Genomic DNA, 22,853 nt, shown 5'->3' with positions numbered 1-22,853 from the left:
AAGGAGAAATAATTTCAAAGTGTCCCACCCTGTAGTTTGCCCAGGAAGACACTTGTGTCCCACCGTAGTGTTCACGGGAAGATACTTATGTCCCCCCCCGTAGTTTGCCCAGAAAGACACATCACTACTATCAACTAAAAATCAAATCCAACAGAGTTCTTACGATAAGGGTGGTGTGGGAGTTTTCGTCAAAGAAGATTTCAAAATGGTTGTCAATGTAATCATAACGATGTGTCTTTATAATCAATGGTTGTCAATGTAATCATAACAATGTAATCATAAAAAGCATTCATATAAACTAAATACAAATTAATGTAAAAATTGAAACTTTATTATAAAAAGAAGACAAATAAAAGGTTTCTCTAAGGCCGTTTTATCGGGATTCCACGACGACTAAGGATAATTTACATGGGGGAATGACTTTTAACATGGTTAGTCAAACCATTTTGCTGGGTAAAAACTTTGAAACAAATTTTACACCTTAAAACAGGGTTTTGGATAATTAGAGGGGGCGCAACAACTGCTGAATTTTCACACTGGTGGTATCGTGTGTCAATTAAACGCCAAATTTTCTGATTGCAGTTTTCACATTGATATCTAAAATTGTTGGGGTGTATTTCTTCAAAATGAGTAAAAAGATCTTTAGAATTTAAAAATTTGGAGCGACACAGAAAGCAGTCCAACAAGCAACGTTTTCGCCTTGGTGGCATTTGGAATTCGTATTCCGGTATTGGGTGTGTAGGTTCTGTATAACTGTGGGTATAATGTTGAAATGGGCCCAGACCAAAACAAGATTAAAGTACCCTGGCGCAGACATATGACGAATTAACTTTCAAAGCAAAAGCGGTGGTAGTTAAAATGGCTTCAAGCCCAAAGCGGCAAACCAGTCACGCAAGTGGAGGGAAAATGGTTTCCTAAGATTAGTTTCATGCATGGCAGGGGAAATAAGGAGAAATAATTTCAAAGTGTCCCACCCTGTAGTTTGCCCAGGAAGACACTTGTGTCCCCCCGTAGTGTTCACGGGAAGACACTTATGTCCCCCCCCCGTAGTTTGCCCAGAAAGACACATCACTACTATCAACTAATAATCAAATCCAACAGAGTTCTTACGATAAGGGTGGTGTGGGAGTTTTCGTCAAAGAAGATTTCAAAATGGTTGTCAATGTAATCATAACGATTTTCTATAACGGTAAGGAAAATTTTAAAAATCAAAGATAATGTATATTAACTGCATATATATGCACTTAAACTAAGAAAAAGCACAATTAAAAAATTGAACCCATTTTATATACAAAAGTCAAAAATCCTAATACCAACGCAAAGATGTCTGCGAGATTTCAACATTAGTCTCTTGAAGACGGAAAATGTTTCCAAAGGAAAACAGTTAGAGTCAGTTTTGACTAAATCAATCAGAATAAATTTGCATAAACTCCATAACTAGAGGAACGAATACATCAAATCAATTCTTTGCTCTTTCCTGCATTTTTTTCTGCAATTACGCCTTAAGCTCAAACGTTGTCGCCATTTGTATTTCAGATCCAAACTCAATTATTTGTTAAAATTGTCTTAAAATTTTACAACGTTGATCAACGTTGAACAAGGTTGATGAACCAATACTAAGAAGCTGGCAAAACTGTAAATAGTTCATCTCCAAAACTAAATGAATTTTGTCTTGAGGCACAAGTTGTCTAAGTTGATGAATGGAATGAAGATATAAACCAACCCAAGCTCCAAAAAACTATGATTCAGCAAAAAAGTTCATTCTTATTATTTTCCAAATTCAGAAGTGAAACAAAAACAAAGTATTAGTTGGATCGGCAACCACATAAAAAGTAAGAGTAAAACTGCAAGGACAATTGGACTCTGTAAGCAAAATATTGAACTTCAGACAGCGGAACCTGATCCTAGTAAGAAGAACCGGAACCTCCAGTTGGTTCTTTCTCGTGTCCGTTCGAAAGATCCTATACCGTATCTTCTCCATTTGTATCTTTGTACCAAATGACTGGTTGTTTCAGTTGGAGTCGAGCTTCCAGGGTCGGGAACTGTGGATGTCTCTGACTTGATAACAAACGATAACACCGGATCTCCTGGATTGTGGTTGTTTGAGTTGGATCAGAGCGGCTGTGCAGCTCTTATGCTCAATTACACCCCCATAGCAGATGGATCACCATGCCCGTCAACCCAGCTGCCAACCACCCCACCAGCAACTACTGCAGCACCCACCACCCCACCAGCGACTACTGCAGCACCCACCACCCCACCACCCACTACTGCAGCACCCACCACCCCACCGCCGACTACTGCAGCACCCACCACCCAACCACCGACTACTGCAGCACCCACCACCCCACCACTGACTACTGCAGCACCCACCACCCCACCACCGACTACTTCAGCACCCACCACCCCACCACCGACTACTGCAGCACCCACCACCCCACCACCGACTACTGCAGCACCCACCACCCCACCACCGACTACTTCAGCACCCACCATCTCAATAGGTGGCGAAGGCCGAGCAACGGCATCATTTGGAGGTGGAACAACTGCTGCAAGTGGAGGTGGAGCGACAGATAGCGCCGGAGGTGGAACAACTGCTGCAAGCGGAGGTGGAGTGACAGATGGCGCCGGAGGTGGAACAACTGCTGCAAGTGGAGGTGGAGCGACAGATAGTGCCGGAGGTGGAACAACTGCTGCAAGTGGAGGTGGAGTGTCAGATGGCGCCGGAGGTGGAACACAAGTCGCAGTTGGAGATGGAACAACTGCTGCAAGTGGAGGTGGAGTGACAGTTGGTTCCAGAGGTGGAACAACTGCTGCAAGTGGAGGTGGAGTGACAGTTGGTTCCAGAGGTGGAACAACTGCTGCAAGTGGAGGTGGAGTGACAGTTGGTTCCAGAGGTGGAACAACTGCTGCAAGTGGAGGTGGAGTGACAGTTGGTTCCAGAGGTGGAACAACTGCTGCAAGTGGAGGTGGAGTGACAGTTGGTTCCAGAGGTGGAACAACTGCTGCAAGTGGAGGTGGAGTGACAGTTGGTTCCAGAGGTGGAACAACTGCTGCAAGTGGAGGTGGAGTGACAGTTGGTTCCAGAGGTGGAACAACTGCTGCAAGTGGAGGTGGAGTGACAGTTGGTTCCAGAGGTGTAACAACTGCTCCAAGTGGAGGTGGAGTGACAGTTGGTTCCAGAGGTGGAACAACTGCTGCAAGTGGAGGTGGAGTGACATTTGGTATAGGAAGTGGAGTTTCATCCGGAATTACTGTCACAGCTGGTATTGACCAAAGTTCGGTATCGGCTATTCCTTTTGTTGTATATCAGGCTAATATCACGTTGCTGGAATCCACTTCCACCACTGCAAACCTTTCCGTCATTGTTTCTGATGGATCGGCAACAATCCAAGATATAATAGCATCCTGCCAGTCTCCAGATTCTGATGCTTGCAACTCATTTGCTTATGAAGCCAACAATGTGTCGAGTATTAATGGATGGATACAAGTTCGCGACCTGAAACCTGGAACATCATACACAATTACAGTGACCGGCTCCACTCTTAATGGGGTGTCGGCTACACCGCTGAAGAATTCGGTCATATTTTGCACAGGTGGGAAACTTTAATGCTATTGTAGCTGTTTATTATAGATTTTGTGACTAAAAACTTTAACCTTGTTGTTGCGAATTTAGGAAAAAAAGAAATGCAACAACCAAATTTATTAGAAAGAATTTTCTAAGCATAGCAAACAAAATTTTAAAAATAGACAACAAAGTCTCATATTTGTGAAAAACAACTGACAGCTAAATGTCCGTATGAGAAATTGTTATATATGTACGAAATGCGCTCAAAACCAAAAAATCCAAAAAAGATATACAATTCCTTGATCTCTATGCGTCAAATACAGAGAAGCTCTGTTTTCAGAGAAAATTATTTTTTAAGAGAGACATTCTCGGGACTGATTGATATGCTGGAGTTTAATAGAAAACGTAATATGAAAATTTGTATCCCGAAATCTAGTTCAGATTCTAATTATTCCGCTTATGCCGTTTATAAGCTATCTGGGCTTGCTGTTTGTCGGAATCGTTTTGGCGCTGAATATGAACTTAAATCTTGGTTGAAACTGTCCATTTCAGTTCCTCTAGTTGGTAATTCCTCATTTAACGGAGAGTTGCTAAATTCCACGTCAATCTCAATCGATCTGACCTCAAATGCTGAAAACTTTGACAATGGAACTGTAACAGTTACGGATACCAACGGAACTGTGCTGGAAGAAAAGAGCTTTGCCAGGGCCGACTTCCCCTTCCAGATACACGACCTGCCCAATATTACTACCCTTGATAATATCCAAATACGATTCCAGTTCTCCGTTGGAACTGTGGTCGATTGTGGCAACGGAGTTATTGTCAGCAGCGTCGAAGAATTCTTCACTTTAGATCCAAAAGACTGTAAGTCAAAATTTCACAGATCTCTAACGTTTTCTCCATCAGATCTGAACTTCCTCTAAAAAAGCGCCTATTCGATTTGAGTCTCCATTTGATGACTGTGAGACTTAATACATGAGATAGAAGTTTCGGTTCTATTCCACTGCGAATTGTTAGCGATAAGAGTGGACACGATTTTCGAACGTGAAAAATTGGGAATAGGCATGGAAGAGTGGACAACGCGGAATTCCACCTAAATCCTACTTCAAATCCACTATAAATGTAACGTCAAATGTAATTTAGTGGAAAAAAGATGGCCTAGGGTTGGATGAGCTTTCGAGGAAGAGCGTTAGAATTTGCAGAAGACCAGGAATTTTTACATCGCAGTAAATAATTTTCACTGTTAACTTAAATAGCCACTTTATATTCCATCTTTAACTTATAAGCGGTTCGCCATTATTCCGCTGTTTCCACCCCTACAAGTTGGTGAGCTAACATTGGAAAAATGTTTTCCACCTTTTCGACTCATTCTTTTCGAAATTACCTTTTCGAAATTATAAGTGTGGAAACCTCGACCCGCGATTGTCTCAAGAATTTTTTTTGAGTCTACAAACCAGGTAGCTACTGGGTTCCATTTTCCGAGTCGAAAACAAAAGCTAATCTTGTGAGATCCTGTAAAATTCCTACAAGATTCTTAGGAGAACTTTTTTTCTTGCAAGATTCTTTGAAGATCAGTTCTATCTGGTGACAGGATCTCGCAAGATCAATTCTGTTCAAAAGAACCTCAATAATACTCTGCAATTTTAAAAGTTTGACTTTTGGTATCCCCTCGAGGCGCCATCTTTGTTCTTATTGTAGATCAACGCGCAGTATGGTTGCAATGAAATCCGGACCTTAGTTCCATAGGAAAATAGTTTTTATCCTTCATATATCAAAAATAAACCGTCATTTTATTACAGTGTCTCATGTCTGAAAGGTCTTCATTTTCGTCAATTTAATTCTTGGCAGATTATCCGCAAAATCCAACCCAGGTTGAAGTCCAGACCCAAACTTTCCTCTGATCAGACTCTCCAGACCGAAACTACCCCTGATCAGATTTTCCAGAGCAATATTATCTCTGATCAGACTTGTCAGACTGAGAGGGTCTATGATCAGACTTTCCAAACCGAAGGAGTTCTGATCAGACCATCTGCAGACAAATATCCAGAATCAATTTCAGGCCATCGCCCATAATCAGAATGAGATCAGACCTTTCAAACCCAAGTGACCTCTGATCAGAAACTAGAATTAAACAGAATTAAACACCCACGGGACTTTAAGCATCGTTGTAATATATGCATTTCATCAAAACTGATGTCTGCAGCAGAAAATGAGGTCAAGTGAAATCAAATTAAAAAGTTTTTGTGAAATAAAAGTTTTTCGGAAACTTATTAAGATCCCTTTACATGCTATTCCCAAAGTTTTCCGGCACCATAGTTGAACTCAGACAGCTGTTTATAAGAAACGTCTGCTGTTTATAAGAAACATTTACAGCTGCTTTTCTTATTATAAAGGTACCGACCAATTGATAGTGGTTTTGTCATGATTGTTCTGATCGAAGGCAAGGGACTCCCAATGAGTCTCTGGTAAGATATCTTTTCATGGCTCGTGACAAAGCCATCATCACCTACTCATTGGGACATAGGGAAAAAATGCAGAAATTGACATCTGGTCAGACATTCTTGCGCTCGAAGCCGCCTCTGATCAGACCCAAGTGCGCTCGAATCAGGCCATGATCAGACTAAAGTGCGCTCGAAGCGGTTATGGTCAGACCCAAGTGCGCCCGAAACCTCCTATGATCAGACTTTCCAGGCTAAAGTGACCTCTGATCAGACCATCTCCAGACCATGGTCGAGACTGCGGTGCGCTCGAACTGACGTCTAGACACTCTAATTTCTCGCTGGAAACACACGGGTGTGCACACGAACGGGTCTGATCAGATTAGAATTTGGGTCTGAACCCAAACCTGGGAAGTTTCATCAATTTACTATTTACAGAATTGTGTGTACAGAACGTTTGATTTTCTTAAGCTTGCCCAAGTTAATTTTAGTGAAAAAAGTTCCAGAGAAGATAGAGCATATTATATATTGTACCTAAATAAAATATCAGTTAACTTTGAGAATTTTATTTTGCCTACTCAAATGAAAAAAAAATTAAAACAAAGTATTTTTAGTAGCCTCAGGGCATGATTTTGACATGTGGAAAATTTACTTTAACCAGTCTTGACAAAGTCTTCACAACATTTTCATTTGCTGTGTTTTAGTGATTCAACCCAGTTATGATGATGAAGCTGGAGGCCCTCTTGCATTGTCTATATTCCTTGTCTTCTCTCTCCAACTGCTTACCTTGGTTCTCATTTCACAACTGTATTAAAAATTGTCCCATATTTGAGTTAAAATTTTTGGGATAATCAAAAAGGTTTGAAGATGACAGCGAAATCAGTGTAGAGACTTGAGTCCCATTTACCCAACCCTCAAACTTTGATTTTTTGGTCTTTCCCATTATAGTCCCCCACCCCCCCCCCCCCCCCAGCTTAGTGGTCAGATAACGTATAGCCCCCTCAAACATGGTAATTATAGCATAATGGGGGCTATAATTTCATGGGAGGTCTATAATGGGAAATACCCGATTTTTTTTACATACTAGTTATTTCTATCCAAAATTTATGAATCATACAATGCCGTGAACAATAAAACTCTGCAAATAATGGCGTGAACCATAACTTCAAATTAAATTCAGCATTAACCTTCTATTAAAATTCATACTTCAATATTGTCATGTGATGTGAATTTGCTTTTGAAATTTTACAGACCTTTGGCTAAAAATAAAATCTTTTCTTAATCTTTTCTGGTCCCTATATCTCTAAATCACTTTTTGGTTTATGAGCTTCTATCATTATGTTTCAAATAGTAAATTTTATTGAGAATATTTTCTGTGTCAGTTCATTCATACGCAGGTAGAGGTGCCAAACAGATGCAAGTATGTCCAGACAGTCTACAAACCAGGTAGCTACTGGGTTCCATTTTCCGAGTCGAAAACAAAAGCTAATCTTGTGAGATCCTGTAAAATTCCTATAAGATTCTTAGGAGATTTTTTTTTCTTGCAAGATTCTTTGAAGATCAGTTCTATCTGGTGACAGGATCTCGCAAGATCAATTCTGTTCAAAAGAACCTCAATAATACTCTGCAATTTTAAAAGTTTGACTTTTGGTATCCCCTCGAGGCGCCATCTTTGTTCTTATTGTAGATCAACGCGCAGTATGGTTGCAATGAAATCCGGACCCTAGTTCCATAGGAAAATTGTTTTTATCCTTCATATATCAAAAATAAACCGTCATTTTATTACAGTGTCTCATGTCTGAAAGGTCTTCATTTTCGTCAATTTAATTCTTGGCAGATTATCCGCAAAATCCAACCCAGGTTGAAGTCCAGACCCAAACTTTCCTCTGATCAGACTTTCCAGACCGAAACTACCCCTGATCAGATTTTCCAGAGCAATATTATCTCTGATCAGACTTGTCAGACTGAGAGGGTCTATGATCAGACTTTCCAAACCGAAGGAGTTCTGATCAGACCATCTGCAGACCAATATCCAGAATCAATTTCAGGCCATCGCCCATAATCAGAATGAGATCAGACCTTTCAAACCCAAGTGACCTCTGATCAGAAACTAGAATTAAACAGAATTAAACACCCACGGGACATTAAGCATCGTTGTAATATATGCATTTCATAAAAACTGATGTCTGCAGCAGAAAATGAGGTCAAGTGAAATCAAATTAAAAAGTTTTTGTGAAATAAAAGTTTTTCGGAAACTTATTAAGAAACCTTTACATGCTATTCCCAAAATTTTCCGGCACCATAGTTGAACTCAGACAGCTGTTTATAAGAAACGTCTGCTGTTTATAAGAAACATTTACAGCTGCTATTCTTATTATAAAGGGACCGACCTATTGATAGTGGTTTTGTCATGATTGTTCTGATCAAAGGCAAGGGACTCCCAATGAGTCTCTGGTAAGATATCTTTTCATGGCTCGTGACAAAGCCATCATCACCTACTCATTGGGACATAGGGAAAAAATGCAGAAATTGACATCTGGTCAGACATTCTTGCGCTCGAAGCCGCCTCTGATCAGACCCAAGTGCGCTCGAATCAGGCCATGATCAGACTAAAGTGCGCTCGAAGCGGTTATGGTCAGACCCAAGTGCGCCCGAAACCTCCTATGATCAGACTTTCCAGGCTAAAGTGCCCTCTGATCAGACCATCTCCAGACCAAGGTCGAGACTGCGGTGCGCTCGAACTGACGTCTAGACACTCTAATTTCTCGCTGGAAACACACGGGTGTGCACACGAACGGGTCTGATCAGATTAGAATTTGGGTCTGAACCCAAACCTGGGAAGTTTCATCAATTTACTATTTACAGAATTGTGTGTACAGAACGTTTGATTTTCTTAAGCTTGCCCAAGTTAATTTTAGTGAAAAAAATTCCAGAGAAGATAGAGCATTTTATATATTGTACCTAAATAAAATATCAGTTAACTTTGAGAATTTTATTTTACCTACTCAAATGAAAAAAAAAGTAAAACAAAGTATTTTTAGTAGCCTCAGGGCATGATTTTGACATGTGGAAAATTTACTTTAACCAGTCTTGACAAAGTCTTCACAACATTTTCATTTGCTGTGTTTTAGTGGTTCAACCCAGTTATGATGATGAAGCTGGAGGCCCTCTTGCATTGTCTATATTCCTCGTCTTCTCTCTCCAACTGCTTACTTTGGTTCCCATTTCACAACTGTATTAAAAATTGTCCCATATTTGAGTTAAAATTTTTGGGATAATCAAAAAGGTTAGAAGATGATAGCGAAATCAGTGTAGAGACTTGAGTCCCATTTACCCAACCCTCAAACTTTGATTTTTTGGACTTTCCCATTATAGTCCTCCACCCCCCAGCTTAGTGGTCAGATAACGTATAGTCCCCTCAAACATGGTAATTATAGCATAATGGGGCTTTAATTTCATGGGAGGTCTATAATGGGAAATACCCGATTTTTTTTACATACTAGTTAAATCTATCCAAAATTTATGAATCAAACAATGCCGTGAACAATAAAACTCTGCAAATAATGGCGTGAACCATAACTTCAAATTAAATTCAGCATTAACCTTCTATTAAAATTCATACTTCAATATTGTCATGTGAGGTGAATTTGCTTTTAAAATTTTACAGACCTTTGGCTAAAAATAAAATCTTTTCTTAATCTTTTCTGGTCCCTATATCTCTAAATCACTTTTTGGTTTATGAGCTTCTATCATTATGTTTCAAATAGTAAATTTTATTGAGAATATTTTCTGTGTCAGTTCATTCATACGCAGGTAGAGGTGCCAAACAGATGCAAGTATGTCCAGACAGTCTACAAACCAGGTAGCTACTGGGTTCCATTTTCCGAGTCGAAAACAAAAGCTAATCTTGTGAGATCCTGTAAAATTCCTATAAGATTCTTAGGAGAATTTTTTTTCTTGCAAGATTCTTTGAAGATCAGTTCTATCTGGTGACAGGATCTCGCAAGATCAATTCTGTTCAAAAGAACCTCAATAATACTCTGCAATTTTAAAAGTTTGACTTTTGGTATCCCCTCGAGGCGCCATCTTTGTTCTTATTGTAGTTCAACGCGCAGTATGGTTGCAATGAAATCCGGACCCTAGTTCCATAGGAAAATTGCTTTTATCCTTCATATATCAAAAATAAACCGTCATTTTATTACAGTGTCTCATGTCTGAAAGGTCTTCATTTTCGTCAATTTAATTCTTGGCAGATTATCCGCAAAATCCAACCCAGGTTGAAGTCCAGACCCAAACTTTCCTCTGATCAGACTTTCCAGACCGAAACTACCCCTGATCAGATTTTCCAGAGCAATATTATCTCTGATCAGACTTGTCAGACTGAGAGGGTCTATGATCAGACTTTCCAAACCGAAGGAGTTCTGATCAGACCATCTGCAGACCAATATCCAGAATCAATTTCAGGCCATCGCCCATAATCAGAATGAGATCAGACCTTTCAAACCCAAGTGACCTCTGATCAGAAACTAGAATTAAACAGAATTAAACACCCACGGGACTTTAAGCATCGTTGTAATATATGCATTTCATAAAAACTGATGTCTCCAGCAGAAAATGAGGTCAAGTAAAATCAAATTAAAAAGTTTTTGTGAAATAAAAGTTTTTCGGAATCTTATTAAGAAACCTTTACATGCTATTCCCAAAGTTTTCCGGCACCATAGTTGAACTCAGACAGCTGTTTATAAGAAACGTCTGCTGTTTATAAGAAACATTTACAGCTGCTTTTCTTATTATAAAGGTACCGACCAATTGATAGTGGTTTTGTCATGATTGTTCTGATCGAAGGCAAGGGACTCCCAATGAGTCTCTGGTAAGATATCTTTTCATGGCTCGTGACAAAGCCATCATCACCTACTCATTGGGACATAGGGAAAAAATGCAGAAATTGACATCTGGTCAGACATTCTTGCGCTCGAAGCCGCCTCTGATCAGACCCAAGTGCGCTCGAATCAGGCCATGATCAGACTAAAGTGCGCTCGAAGCGGTTATGGTCAGACCCAAGTGCGCCCGAAACCTCCTATGATCAGACTTTCCAGGCTAAAGTGACCTCTGATCAGACCATCTCCAGACCATGGTCGAGACTGCGGTGCGCTCGAACTGACGTCTAGACACTGTAATTTCTCGCTGGAAACACACGGGTGTGCACACGAACGGGTCTGATCAGATTAGAATTTGGGTCTGAACCCAAACCTGGGAAGTTTCATCAATTTACTATTTACAGAATTGTGTGTACAGAACGTTTGATTTCCTTAAGCTTGCCCAAGTTAATTTTAGTGAAAAAAGTTCCAGAGAATATAGAGCATATTATATATTGTACCTAAATAAAATATCAGTTAACTTTGAGAATTTTATTTAACCTACTCAAATGAAAAAAAAAGTAAAACAAAGTATTCTTAGTAGCCTCAGGGCATGATTTTGACATGTGGAAAATTTACTTTAACCAGTCTTGACAAAGTCTTCACAACATTTTCATTTGCTGTGTTTTAGTGATTCAACCCAGTTATGATGACGGAGCTGGAGGCCCTCTTGCATTGTCTATATTCCTCGTCTTCTCTCTCCAACTGCTTACTTTGGTTCTCAATTCACAACTGTGTTAAAAATTGTCCCATATTTGAGTTAAAATTTTTGGGATAATCAAAAAGGTTCGAAAATGACAGCGAAATCAGTGTAGAGACTTGAGTCCCATTTACCCAACCCTCAAACTTTGATTTTTTGGTCTTTCCCATTATAGCCCCCACCCCCCCCCCCCCCCCCCCCCAGCTTAGTGGTCAGATAACCTATAGCCCCCTCAAACATGGTAATTATAGCATAATGGGGGCTATAATTTCATGGGAGGTCTATAATGGGAAAGACCCGATTTTTTTTACATACTAGTTATTTCTATCCAAAATTTATGAATCATACAATGCCGTGAACAATAAAACTCTGCAAATAATGGCGTGAACCATAACTTCAAATTAAATTCAGCATTAACCTTCTATTAAAATTCATACTTCAATATTGTCATGTGAGGTGAACTTGCTTTTAAAATTTTACAGACCTTTGGCTAAAAATAAAATCTTTTCTTAATCTTTTCTGGACCCTATATCTCTAACTCCCTTTTTGGTTTATGAGCTTCTATCATTACGTTTCAAATAGTAAATTTTATTGAGAATATTTTCTGTGTCAGTTCATTCATACGCAGGTTGAGGTGCCAAACAGATGCAAGTATGTCCAGACAGTCCCAGATGGAAAGATTTCATGTCCAGACTTTCGTGCGTTCACCAGACTTTCGTGAGTTCATGTCCAGAATTTCGTGCGCTAACCAGACTTTAATGCGTTTATGTTCAGACTTCAGTCCATTCGCCAGACTTTTTTGCGTTCATCAGAGTTTCGCGCGCTGATCATACTTTGGTACGTTTATGTCCACACCTTTGTATGTTCATGTCCAGACTTTGTGTGTTTACCAGACTTTAATGCGTTCATGTTCAGACTTTCGCGCGCTGATAAGATGTTAGTGCGCTCATGTTCACACTTTTGTACGTTCATGTCCAGACTTTTGTGTGTTTACCAGACCTTAATGCGTTCATATTCAGTACTCGCAATAGACCTTGACCTTCATAAACTTTTTAAAACTTCTAACTAAGACTAATCAAACAAAACTCAATAAAATTACAAAAAAAACTTGAAAAATTTCACCATTTTCAACCCAAAAAAAACTCCTAAAAATGACATTTAAATCCAAAATGAAGGTCATCCCAGCAGCTGCACCTCTCTAAGCACTTGAGGGACTACTAAAGTTCATTTTGGGTCTCTAATAAAATATAATGCCCGCTGGGTTTTACCTGTTTATCCCAGTTTGAAAGGTAAAAGTCATCGAAAAATGTGTGAAAACATCTAAAAACACAGCGCCCCAATACAATTCAAACTCTTTGAATTGAAATAAAACGTGGTCAATAAAATTGTAAGCTTAATGAAGTGTCCTTCATTCTGTTAAATGTGTTCCTTTTCGAAACTTCAGCAATGATATATAATTCCAGAAGTAAACAATTTTCCAATAGAACGCAAAAATTTGGTTGCAACGCTTTCTGCATACGACATTGTGGCATTTTTGAAATAAAGTGAGATAAAGTTTCCTTCGTAGAAAGCTTCCAGTTGAGTGAGCACTTGTGCAGGAGTGCTCTATCAACTATGTTTTCATCAATTTTTTAAAATAGTTTGGAATGATTATTTTTTGCTCAAGGGTCCGTTTGTCCAGAAACTCCTGCCTTCTCCTGACTTTTGTGTGTTGATGACCAGATTTTCGCGCGTTCATGTTCAGAATTCAACTCTGATTTTCAATTGACTGCAGCGTTAATTTGACATAATTTAGAAAAAAATTCATCAATGCTCAGCAAAAGTTCTGCAGTTATTTTCCGGCTAATGTACAGATTTGAAATCTTATGATTGCCATTTCTTGAGCTGAATATTGGTTTTGATGAAAAAGTCTATGACCTTTTATGGAAAAAGAAAAAGAATGGTTATGGAAAAAGAAAAAGCTAGTTTGCCAATTTTTTACATCGAAGAAGAAATTTTCATATGAGTAGCTGGTAAGTTCATTTTGTAGTAGTTTTGGAAAATGTTCCCGATCATTGATTGGATCTTCGAATCTCACCATTCTTTTCCCATAAAAGTTATTTGTTCAGAAAAAAATCATTCCATTGAAAATTGTCCTCAACTGCAGAACTGGTTGGATTGAATTAAAAACGTTTCAATTGTTAGCCACAGACGGCACAACCTTTCCATTCAAAATGAATATAGGAAAGATCATTAATCGACAAAAATCTTCAAACCACCAAAATTATAATTAACACCTGTTTTCAGGTTTGAGTATCACATGGAGATAGATCCCTCCGGAAATGTTTTTGATCTGACTCCACAGGCACACCAAATTTCTTTGCTGCAGATTTAACGGAAAAGTGACCGTATCTTTGTACGCTTTGTCCCATTGAGCTAGTTTTTCTTGCAAAAACTTCTGACTACCCTGACTACACAAGTATTTTCGACAGCCAATTCCAATGATAGCGTAAGCAACTCTCACATTGTCAGGCAAATGAAAAGAATTTAAGAACTCCATTTCCTACAAAAATTTTATTTTGCCTTAATCAAATTTTTTTAAGATAACGTAAGAATCTGTTCTCTGTCATCTTCATTTTCACATATGGTTATTTCAATTACCGTTTAAAAGGTCGCGGAATGAAGTAGAGCGTACTTTTTATTTGCAAAATGCTAGCTTCTTTATTTTTCAGCATCCAAGCTTTTTCCAAAAACTGCACATTTCTAGCGCTAGGAGGACCATATTTTCGTAATAAGTTTAGGAGATAAAAGCAAAGGAGTCACGTTTTGCAATTGTTATTTGTGCCACATTTCCCAATTAAAAGTCAGGTTTTCAAAAGGAAAATATCTGAAAACCGAACAGTCACCAGTTGAATTCCAACGGGGTTAAAAAATGTTTAGTTGCATTCAATTGTCCGGAAAAATGAGCCAGTAAACTACAGTAGCAACAAAATTGAAATATCTTTTCTCTAGCCAAATAATCTGAAGTTGATATGTTTTTTCAACTTTTCTCAAAGAAATTTGTTTTGATTTTTTTTTTGTAAAAACTGACGAAAATTTTTTCTATATATTTTTGATAGCACCCTAAATTGTAGGAATGGAAGCAAAATGATGGTCGAAAAACTTTTCCCGTTACCCAGATTTATTATGTATCTAAAAATCACACTCAATAGAGAAAAAACTTTTGTGATGTTCGCATTGGCTTAAAGATTATAGATAAAAATCTAAGTGCTTTTGTAATAGTACTCCTAAGTAACTGATATCTCAACTAAAATTTCTCCTTTTACGGATGACAAACCTACCGCGGCCCAATTATGGAGTGCATTGTTTTTTCTTTTCACATATTGATTTGTCTTTTTCTTTTGTCACGGGTATTGTCTGTTATAGAGTGTTCGAGTTGTTTCCAGATATCTACTGGTTTCATTTTAAAGCCGAATTTCGGTCAGATTTTGGTTTGACTTCTTTACTTTTGGAATTCTGCGGGATCTCAGCTGTTCTCTTCCACAATTTTGAGAACCTAACTCGAAAAGCACTAGTTTACCATTGAAACTCGGATAAAAACTGCACCAGAAGTGGCGTCAAGTTCTCAAATCAACGTTTTCAATTTTGCCGGCAAATATTTCAGCGGTACATTTTGAATTCGTCCAAAGAAGTTGAGTAGTAATTAGAGACTTAGATAATTCTAATAAATAATATAAATCACAAGCAGAGTTTAATTTTGTCAATAAAGATTTCTGCAAAGCCCTCTACAAACGCACGCTCAAAATTTTGTATATTTTAAGATCATACAAAAAGTAAGTGAAAAGGACGTTTGGTAAAAAATTATTTAAAACGGGAGGAATTTTTGTGAAATTGAGTTATGATTCCAACTATAATTAAAAGTTAAAGAGTAAGCCAAATAAATTGCCAATGTCTGGAAAAGTACAATAAAAATTATCAAATGAAAATGATCTTATTGCTGAAACTCGCACGCGCTTAGAGACTTAATTTGATGAAAAGTTGATACTTTTTGAGTCAAAGGCACTCAATAAATGCGCAATTTCTCTGCATAAATTTTAGATTGTTACCATATAATGTAATGAAAACAGAACTAATTTCTGATCATTTATAAAAAATTTTTTTTGAAAAACTCTTAACGAAAAGAGGGGAATGAGAAAATTTTATCATATATATTTTTATATAGCACATTTAATCACATAGCCAAACAAGTTTTTTCAATAAAAGTCGAACTCATTATTTTAAAAAAAAAACAAAATAAACGCAAGCCACGTAATCCAGAGCATTACGAAAGCCTACCACGTTTAAAAAATGGATGACAACTACAGTTTCTGAAAAACTTTAACATTACACAACGAAAAGTAGGGAACTAGGTATTACAGCCATTGTTAGCTAAAATATTTCTCGTTTTAGCTTTCCCCAGTCAATTTCTTCTTTAATGCAAATGCCTTTTTTAATGCAAATGCTAATCATTTAAAGAGTTTCACAAGCATTTGCTCTTTATTTTACATCGGAACATTGTTTTATAGATTTCAGCAATAAAAATTTTAGCTGTGTCCCATACAGTTGAACAAAATCGAGCGTTCGGGAAACCCCAAAACAAGCAATTGTGCACCCGGGTTGAGACCACATGATTAACTTGTAAGAACTTGAAAATTCGTGCAAAAAATGGTTAACTAGTAAGAACTAGCCAGACGAATGGTTAACTTTTTCGAACTTGCAAGTCGAACGGTTAACTTGTAAGAACTTGAAAGTCGAATGGCCATCTTGAAAGTTTCTTGTGAGTTCGTAATTTCAATTCACACTGTTTCACTTTCTATATTTCTTAAACATCTGTTTCCAATCATATCTTGCAACTTTTATATTTTTTTCGCTACAATAGAGGCAGAATTGTTATCTTGTAACAACTTATATTCAAGAACTTATGTAAGAACATATAATTTATCTCGAATGTTTAACTTGCAAGAACACCGTGAGTCGAATGGTTAACATTCAGGAGCCTTTTAAGTCGAATGGTTAACTTGTATGAACCTTGTAAGAACTGGCAAGAAACTTGCAAGTTCTTGCAATTTAACCATTCGAATTCGACCCGAGCATGCAATTGAGCAATGTGGACAGCTTTTTTTGAAGAGCCGACTAATTCAACATTATGGGAAACGCTCAATTTAACCAAGCAGAGGAAGTACAAATTTTCAACTGCTCCAAAGAAACAAATATCAGTGATACGATTTCACTGAAATTGCGCAAATTTGACGATGAAATACACACTTTGTTAAAATTTATACATCATCACAATAATCGAAGTTTCATTATTTCAGCAGAGCTTTTTTAAAATTTCTAAGCCATTTCAAATTAATGCAAACAAAAATGTTCTAATAAATAGCATGTTATAAATAAGCACGTAGACATGAAAAAATAATAGAGCTTATAAAAGGAAGGGTTGACCTCTTTCTCTTTTTTTCTTTGGATAAAATTCGGTCGATCAAATTAGATTTTTAGAAGAATGATACGATAGTAATTTTTAAATCATTTAATGTACGCGATTTAGTTGAAAGACAGGACAGGGTTTGTTTAGTATACTGAACTCTTTTGGCTGATCAATGATGGTATATCTGCTATATGTTAAATGAATTCTAACAATTAATGCGCTTCATCGGGCAAGAATAGATATCAAATAATTCGTCATTTCTTTTGAAAGCTGTTCTAAGTATTCTAAGTATGCAATATATGTTATCCAAAGTGAAAAATTGTACTTTATGCTATTTTATCAACTATTCTAAATATGTTCTTAATTTCTTAGAAATGCGCTTCTTCCGGGCGCAAAATGGCAGGAAACTGCTGTGCTAAATTACACCAACCTAAGCACTTATGGGTGGTTTGAACAAGCATTGTGATAAAAACTGCAGACCACAAGCCTCAGAGCAATTTATATAACTGAGTGACGCAAAAATTCCGCGTAGAAAATATTCAATAGTAAGAAGAAAACGAAGAAAAAAGTTTTTCTTCTGAGCGGCTCAAACTTATATCGTGCATTCAACTCAAGTTGATTTTGATGAACACGAAAAATTTTAATAGGACTGTGTCAAGGAGTAGCAGGCTTGCGTGCTGTGCGAGTGTTCTTGGCATTTAAAAAATTGCAAAGCTCATTCTTCATGTCCTAACAGCGACGGAAGACTCTTATGACATGCCAAAGAGAGTTCTCTTACACAGGAAACGTTATTGTTTCCTCTCTGTTAGAGCCCGGTTTGACACTTCATAGCAGTCATACAAGGATCAAATATGATGTCATACACATCCTAATCTATTAGTCTTTGGCTCGATGTATGATCAAGGAGTCCTCAAGGATTCTGTATGATTACCAGGACATCATATAAGAACCTTGAACGACAACCAATATATTATGGCACTATAATGAATACAAATTGCAAAACCATTTATGGCCGACGTATGCCTACAGGGGAATCATGTATGACTAAAACATGATCACCAAGAGATCATATATGCTTTTGTATGACAACCAAAAAATCATATATATTCTTTTTGAGATAGCGGGGTGATCATTCAAGGTAAATCACTAATGAAACGATAAGCAGCACCTCGAGAAACATCTAATAATCTACTAAACAAGTTATAAACTAAGCTCGTGAGTAAAGCCAAGTTTTTGCATCACTCAAGAGGGGTCCTTAAATGCAAATGCTTACAAAAGACATTATGACGGCATTTTGCTGAAAGCATGATTTACTGACACGAATTTTAATAAACGCTTTTTTGTAATAATTACACACACGTTTTATTATCTCATTGGAAAATGTACGTCATTAGCCTCATTTTATTTAATGAAAAACAAGTAATAATTTGGCAAGTGAATTTTTTACCATCAGATAAATAGGCAAATAAACTTTCTGCCTAATTTAAATTTGAAATAAGACAATGACTCGGAGTTTTGACTATCGCCGTCCGATTTTTATTTTTTGTTTTTGCTGAATTGGTTTAGGGGTCTAGTGAGGTGAACAATTTGATAGACGGTGATTTCGGTCTTGTTTACTAAATCAACGAGAAGGCTCGGTAATGTGCAATCACACATAAAGTTGCGACCCCATTCAACCACAATTTTGGTATAATTGTCTAGCAAATGAGGAACAGACAGAAAAGGCCAAAAATTCAAGTATTTTTCAAAAAATATTGGTGTGTGAACAAAAAGATGGCCTCCATAGCTAATAACTCAGTGGAGGAAAAAAAGATTCCTTAAACTGATGATATATGCCAATATTAAGAAAGCGAATCAAGTCGAACAGCAATAACAAACAACAAGAACAAACATTAATTACATCAAAAACTTTATGTCTGTTACGAAAAAAAACTTGATAAGAAAATCAATATAGCGTCAGATAAAATTGAAAATAAACAAAATAACTTGTAATTCACCAGAAAGGATATGGGACCAGTCCTTAATAAGGCTTCATAACAATTAGACAACAAAGAACAAAAACAGTAAAGTAGAAGAATTTTCTTCTTTTTTTGCAAACAATTAATTTTAGTGTAATGAAAACCATTAGAAATCAACTAAAATATCCCATAGGTTTACGATTACCGATGCTTCCATAGAAGTTATATCAGAACTGTTGGTATTCAATTTTTTATGCGGTAACAAAAAAAACAACAAATAGACAACAAACGAAAAATTAATTAAAAAAAAACTTGCCAGAAAACGCTTTCAAAGCCGTGAAGCCATATTTTGACCCTTATAATATGTTTGATTGCACCTTTTGAGAACGCCAATTTTGTATTACGTGACCTCTCGCTAATGAAATTAGGTAAAAAGTAGATACAAGGAAGAAAAAGGCAAGGTTAGGTAATACTTGTTTTTTTTCGAAAAAAAATACTTCCAAAGTCATGAAAGCCAATAATTACAAAAGAAAACTGTTAAAAACGTTCGTGCAATTAGAGACCTGCAATTATCCACAATAAGTCCTAAGTCTACAAAAAAAAAGTAAAATACGACAAAAATAAAAAAAAAACTAATTTCTTTTTTTTTGTGGAAAAACTTTTTCGAAATCAGTAAAATCATAACGATTCCTTTAAAAGTATTAGATATTGTCATCAATCCCTCTGAAATCTTACTTTGATACGATGAATGTCATATTTGTCATGTAAATAACGAGACTGCTTAAAAAACAGACAAAAAGAACAAAGTTGGGAAGTTAAAAATTTAGGAAAAAAAATGTTTTCAATGCCATGCAAACCATCAGCTATCCAATAAAATCAGAATATTGGCTCACCTATTTTTCATGAAAAACCAATAAAACCGGTTCATTGTATGGGAAATTTCATACGACTAAAAAAAATAAAGTAAAAACGACAGTTAACGACAAATTAAAAAATTTCAATTAAATTCTTCGAAAATGTAGTGTCGAAGCTGTTAAAATCATAATCTTTAATTTTAAGGACTTTAATATTATCAATTGAGCTTTTTAATGAACGCCCAATAATATTATGATATGTGAACTTTCAATAAACGGACAATCTGACAAAACTATAAAACGTGAAATAGGTGCAAACAACCTAAAATAAAAAATGTGAATTTTAGTAGTATTAAAGCCAGAAACCCATAAGCTAAAGCATCAAACCCCAATTAAATATTAAATAAGTAGAATGAAAAAGCGTTCTTTCTTTGTTGACACTCAGCTACAAGTTGACAAAATTTAGATAAAAATAGTCAAACTTCAATAAGCCATTATTTAGTTTCAAACCAAATATTTTGAAAAGTCAAAACGACCAAAAGTTTTCAAGTAAAAAACTATATGCATTATTTGGAGCTGCCGAGGAAGCGAATTGGACCTATCACTACTGAGCTTTGATTTTAATTGTTCTTTTCTTTAACTGCTATATAAAGGTCGACTAATTCAGTCCAAGATTAGTCCAAAATTCGTACAAGATTGGACCAAAACTGGTCCAAAACTAGCCCTGCTAATGCTGTTCGTCCAATAGGAACACAAATTTTATTGATTTTTATAGATACGGCAAAGTTTTAATTACAGAGCACTTTCGACGGAAGTTGAAGTAGAAATGGCTTCGTTTTTGAGTCTACAAAGATTTTGTTAGTGAAGTTTGGGTCTGTACTTCCTGCAAGTAAGATCAAAGTGGACGGAAGAAACTTTTTCGTGCTGTTTTTGATGAATTTTGAATTATATAGCCAGAATTTTTGACAGAAAAATTGAATAAAAATATAGTGGACAATGATCTTTTTGTCTTCAAAAACAAAATCAACAACACTTTTTTAGAGCAATTTGAGAATTTTTAGCAAAATTGAGGAAATTTTGGTCAGAAATTCCGAAAAATGTGGTTAAAGACAACGGAATTCACTCTATTTTCTCAAACGTTTAAACCTCGACTACTCCCTAAACAAAAATCTAAAAGGTTTTTTTAATTCCATATTCTAAGCTGGACGAGTTTTCAAATGACACCAGTCTTAACTCTTTAGAATGAATATATCGATCGGTCAAAATTGTGTGAACAAAAAACCCAATTGAGTATATAGTTCCTCCCCCCTCAGAGAGAAATGATAAAACGCCACTTTGAAAAACTTCACCTAAATTTTTTTCAGTTCCCGGGTACTGTCTTAAAATGCTCACACAAATTGAGAAAAGATATTTTTCTGAAAACACTTAATTTGCGCTCCCCGTACGAAAAGAAACATCGTATGTTCTTTCTGTTTAACACGGATTTTTTCAAAAATATTCATGTTTTGTTGTACAGTTTTTACAGCGCAAAACAATTTACGGCCCTTTATGACAGCCATTTCGACTCCATGAAAGACAATATCAAATAAGTAACCAAGACCGTGCAACTCGTAGTTTTAAAATCAACCTGTTAAACCAAACAGGTTTTAATTGTAGAAAGTGCAACACAATGTCCATTGAACTAAATGAGGGAACAAGGTTCGGTAATGGATTTTGACAACTGTTCCAACACCCTTCAATCTAAATTTGACCTATTTGTGTAACCAAATGAAAAAGAGTTGGGAGATTTTGAAGTTAGTAAATATTATCTCAAATAAAAACTTGATTGAATCTGAAAATAGGACAGATATGTACTCCAGTGATTTCTATATCTTATTGAAGTTATTGTTTTCATTTCATACAAACGTTTGATTGGTGATTTTTCATTGCAACAAATCGTTTTTATCAAAAGCAGCCTGATTTTGCGAGCACAAAATTTTAACAAAGAGAATCCGCTTCTGTGCAAAACTGTAATCTAAAGGATCAGCAATTGACTTTTTGGCAGCTTAACAGAATCCATAAATAAAATTCTATGAATGTGACGAATTGAAAAACAAAGCGAGACAAGTCCTAAAATACAATACTAGGACTGATTTGAAAAATTTCAAAATGCTACCTAACCAGCAGAAAAATTGAGGAGTGCCTGCCAAAACAGAAAAACAAACTTAGAGAAAATTAAAAATATAAATTTTTATCAATTAGGATCAGTGCGTCGAAAACGACGCTTTTTCTTGAAAAACTTAGGATAAAGTATCAAAGGACAAGTTCAACATAAAGTCAGATAAATGGCCAAAAAAACTTCTGCTTGATTTAAATATAATATCAGAAAATGGCTCGGAGTTTTTACTCGCGCTGTCCGCTTTTTTGTTTTTGCTGGATTGGTTTAGGGGTTTACTTAGGTGAACAATTTGATAGACGGTGATTTCAATTTTGTTGACTAAATCAGTAATTGATGATTTAATCAAAGTTGCATGATCACTGGGTAATCATACAGTCGTATATGACATTTCATTATAAACAAGGAAACATTTAAAGTTCTCCTAAATTCAGAAAGAATTCTGCGGGAAAACTTTTCGTTTTAATTATTTCCATTTAAAAAATCAATTTCAGTTTTTACTTCGTATGTTAAACAAGAAAATAAAATCTCCTTTCTGTCCTTTCTGACGTTGAAAGAAAAGCAAGAAAAACTCACTTTCATGTTTGGGGTAGTTTGAATTGATATCATTATCCAATTTATTTCAGGACAAATGAGCATAAATGCTACTGTTTAAGCTTCCTCTTCAACTTATGGAACAATTGAACAATTATCAGAAAATTCTACCAGGAAAATGATTTTTCGCGAAATGATAAAACGACAGTTTTGAAAAACTTGACCTCTGTTTTTATGTCACGGTAAATGGGCACTGAGTTAAAATGCTCAAAAAGTTTTTGAAAGGA

At 36.5% G+C, this 22,853-nt stretch overlaps 2 protein-coding genes across 4 annotated transcripts in view; both read left to right on the top strand.

Annotated features, from left to right (window-relative positions):
- Window positions 1–16,262, top strand: part of LOC142342851 (uncharacterized) — a 46,531-nt gene extending 30,269 nt beyond the window's left edge. The window contains exons 3-7 of one of the 2 annotated variants that reach the window (XM_075394475.1): window positions 2,016–3,596; window positions 4,121–4,432; window positions 11,554–11,639; window positions 12,251–12,339; window positions 16,189–16,262. In XM_075394475.1, the coding sequence (XP_075250590.1) occupies window positions 2,016–3,596; window positions 4,121–4,432; window positions 11,554–11,639; window positions 12,251–12,339; window positions 16,189–16,207 (2,087 nt within the window). In that variant the 3' untranslated portion in view covers window positions 16,208–16,262. Of the gene's footprint in view, window positions 1–2,015; window positions 3,597–4,120; window positions 4,433–6,710; window positions 6,962–11,553; window positions 11,640–12,250; window positions 12,340–16,188 lie in introns of those variants that run through there. The other variant, XM_075394476.1, reaches the window with a different exon arrangement.
- Window positions 1–22,853, top strand: part of LOC142342273 (protein Dr1-like) — a 514,279-nt gene that overhangs the window by 394,288 nt on the left and 97,138 nt on the right. The gene's annotated exons all lie outside the window — the stretch shown is intronic.

The sequence above is a fragment of the Convolutriloba macropyga genome, chromosome 7, assembly GCF_964194025.1.
Source record: "Convolutriloba macropyga chromosome 7, txConMacr16.3, whole genome shotgun sequence".
In the NCBI taxonomy this organism is placed as follows: domain Eukaryota; kingdom Metazoa; phylum Xenacoelomorpha; order Acoela; family Convolutidae; genus Convolutriloba; species Convolutriloba macropyga.
Note: the sequence above shows the minus strand (reverse complement) of the source record. Positions and strands in the feature narration are given on the sequence as shown.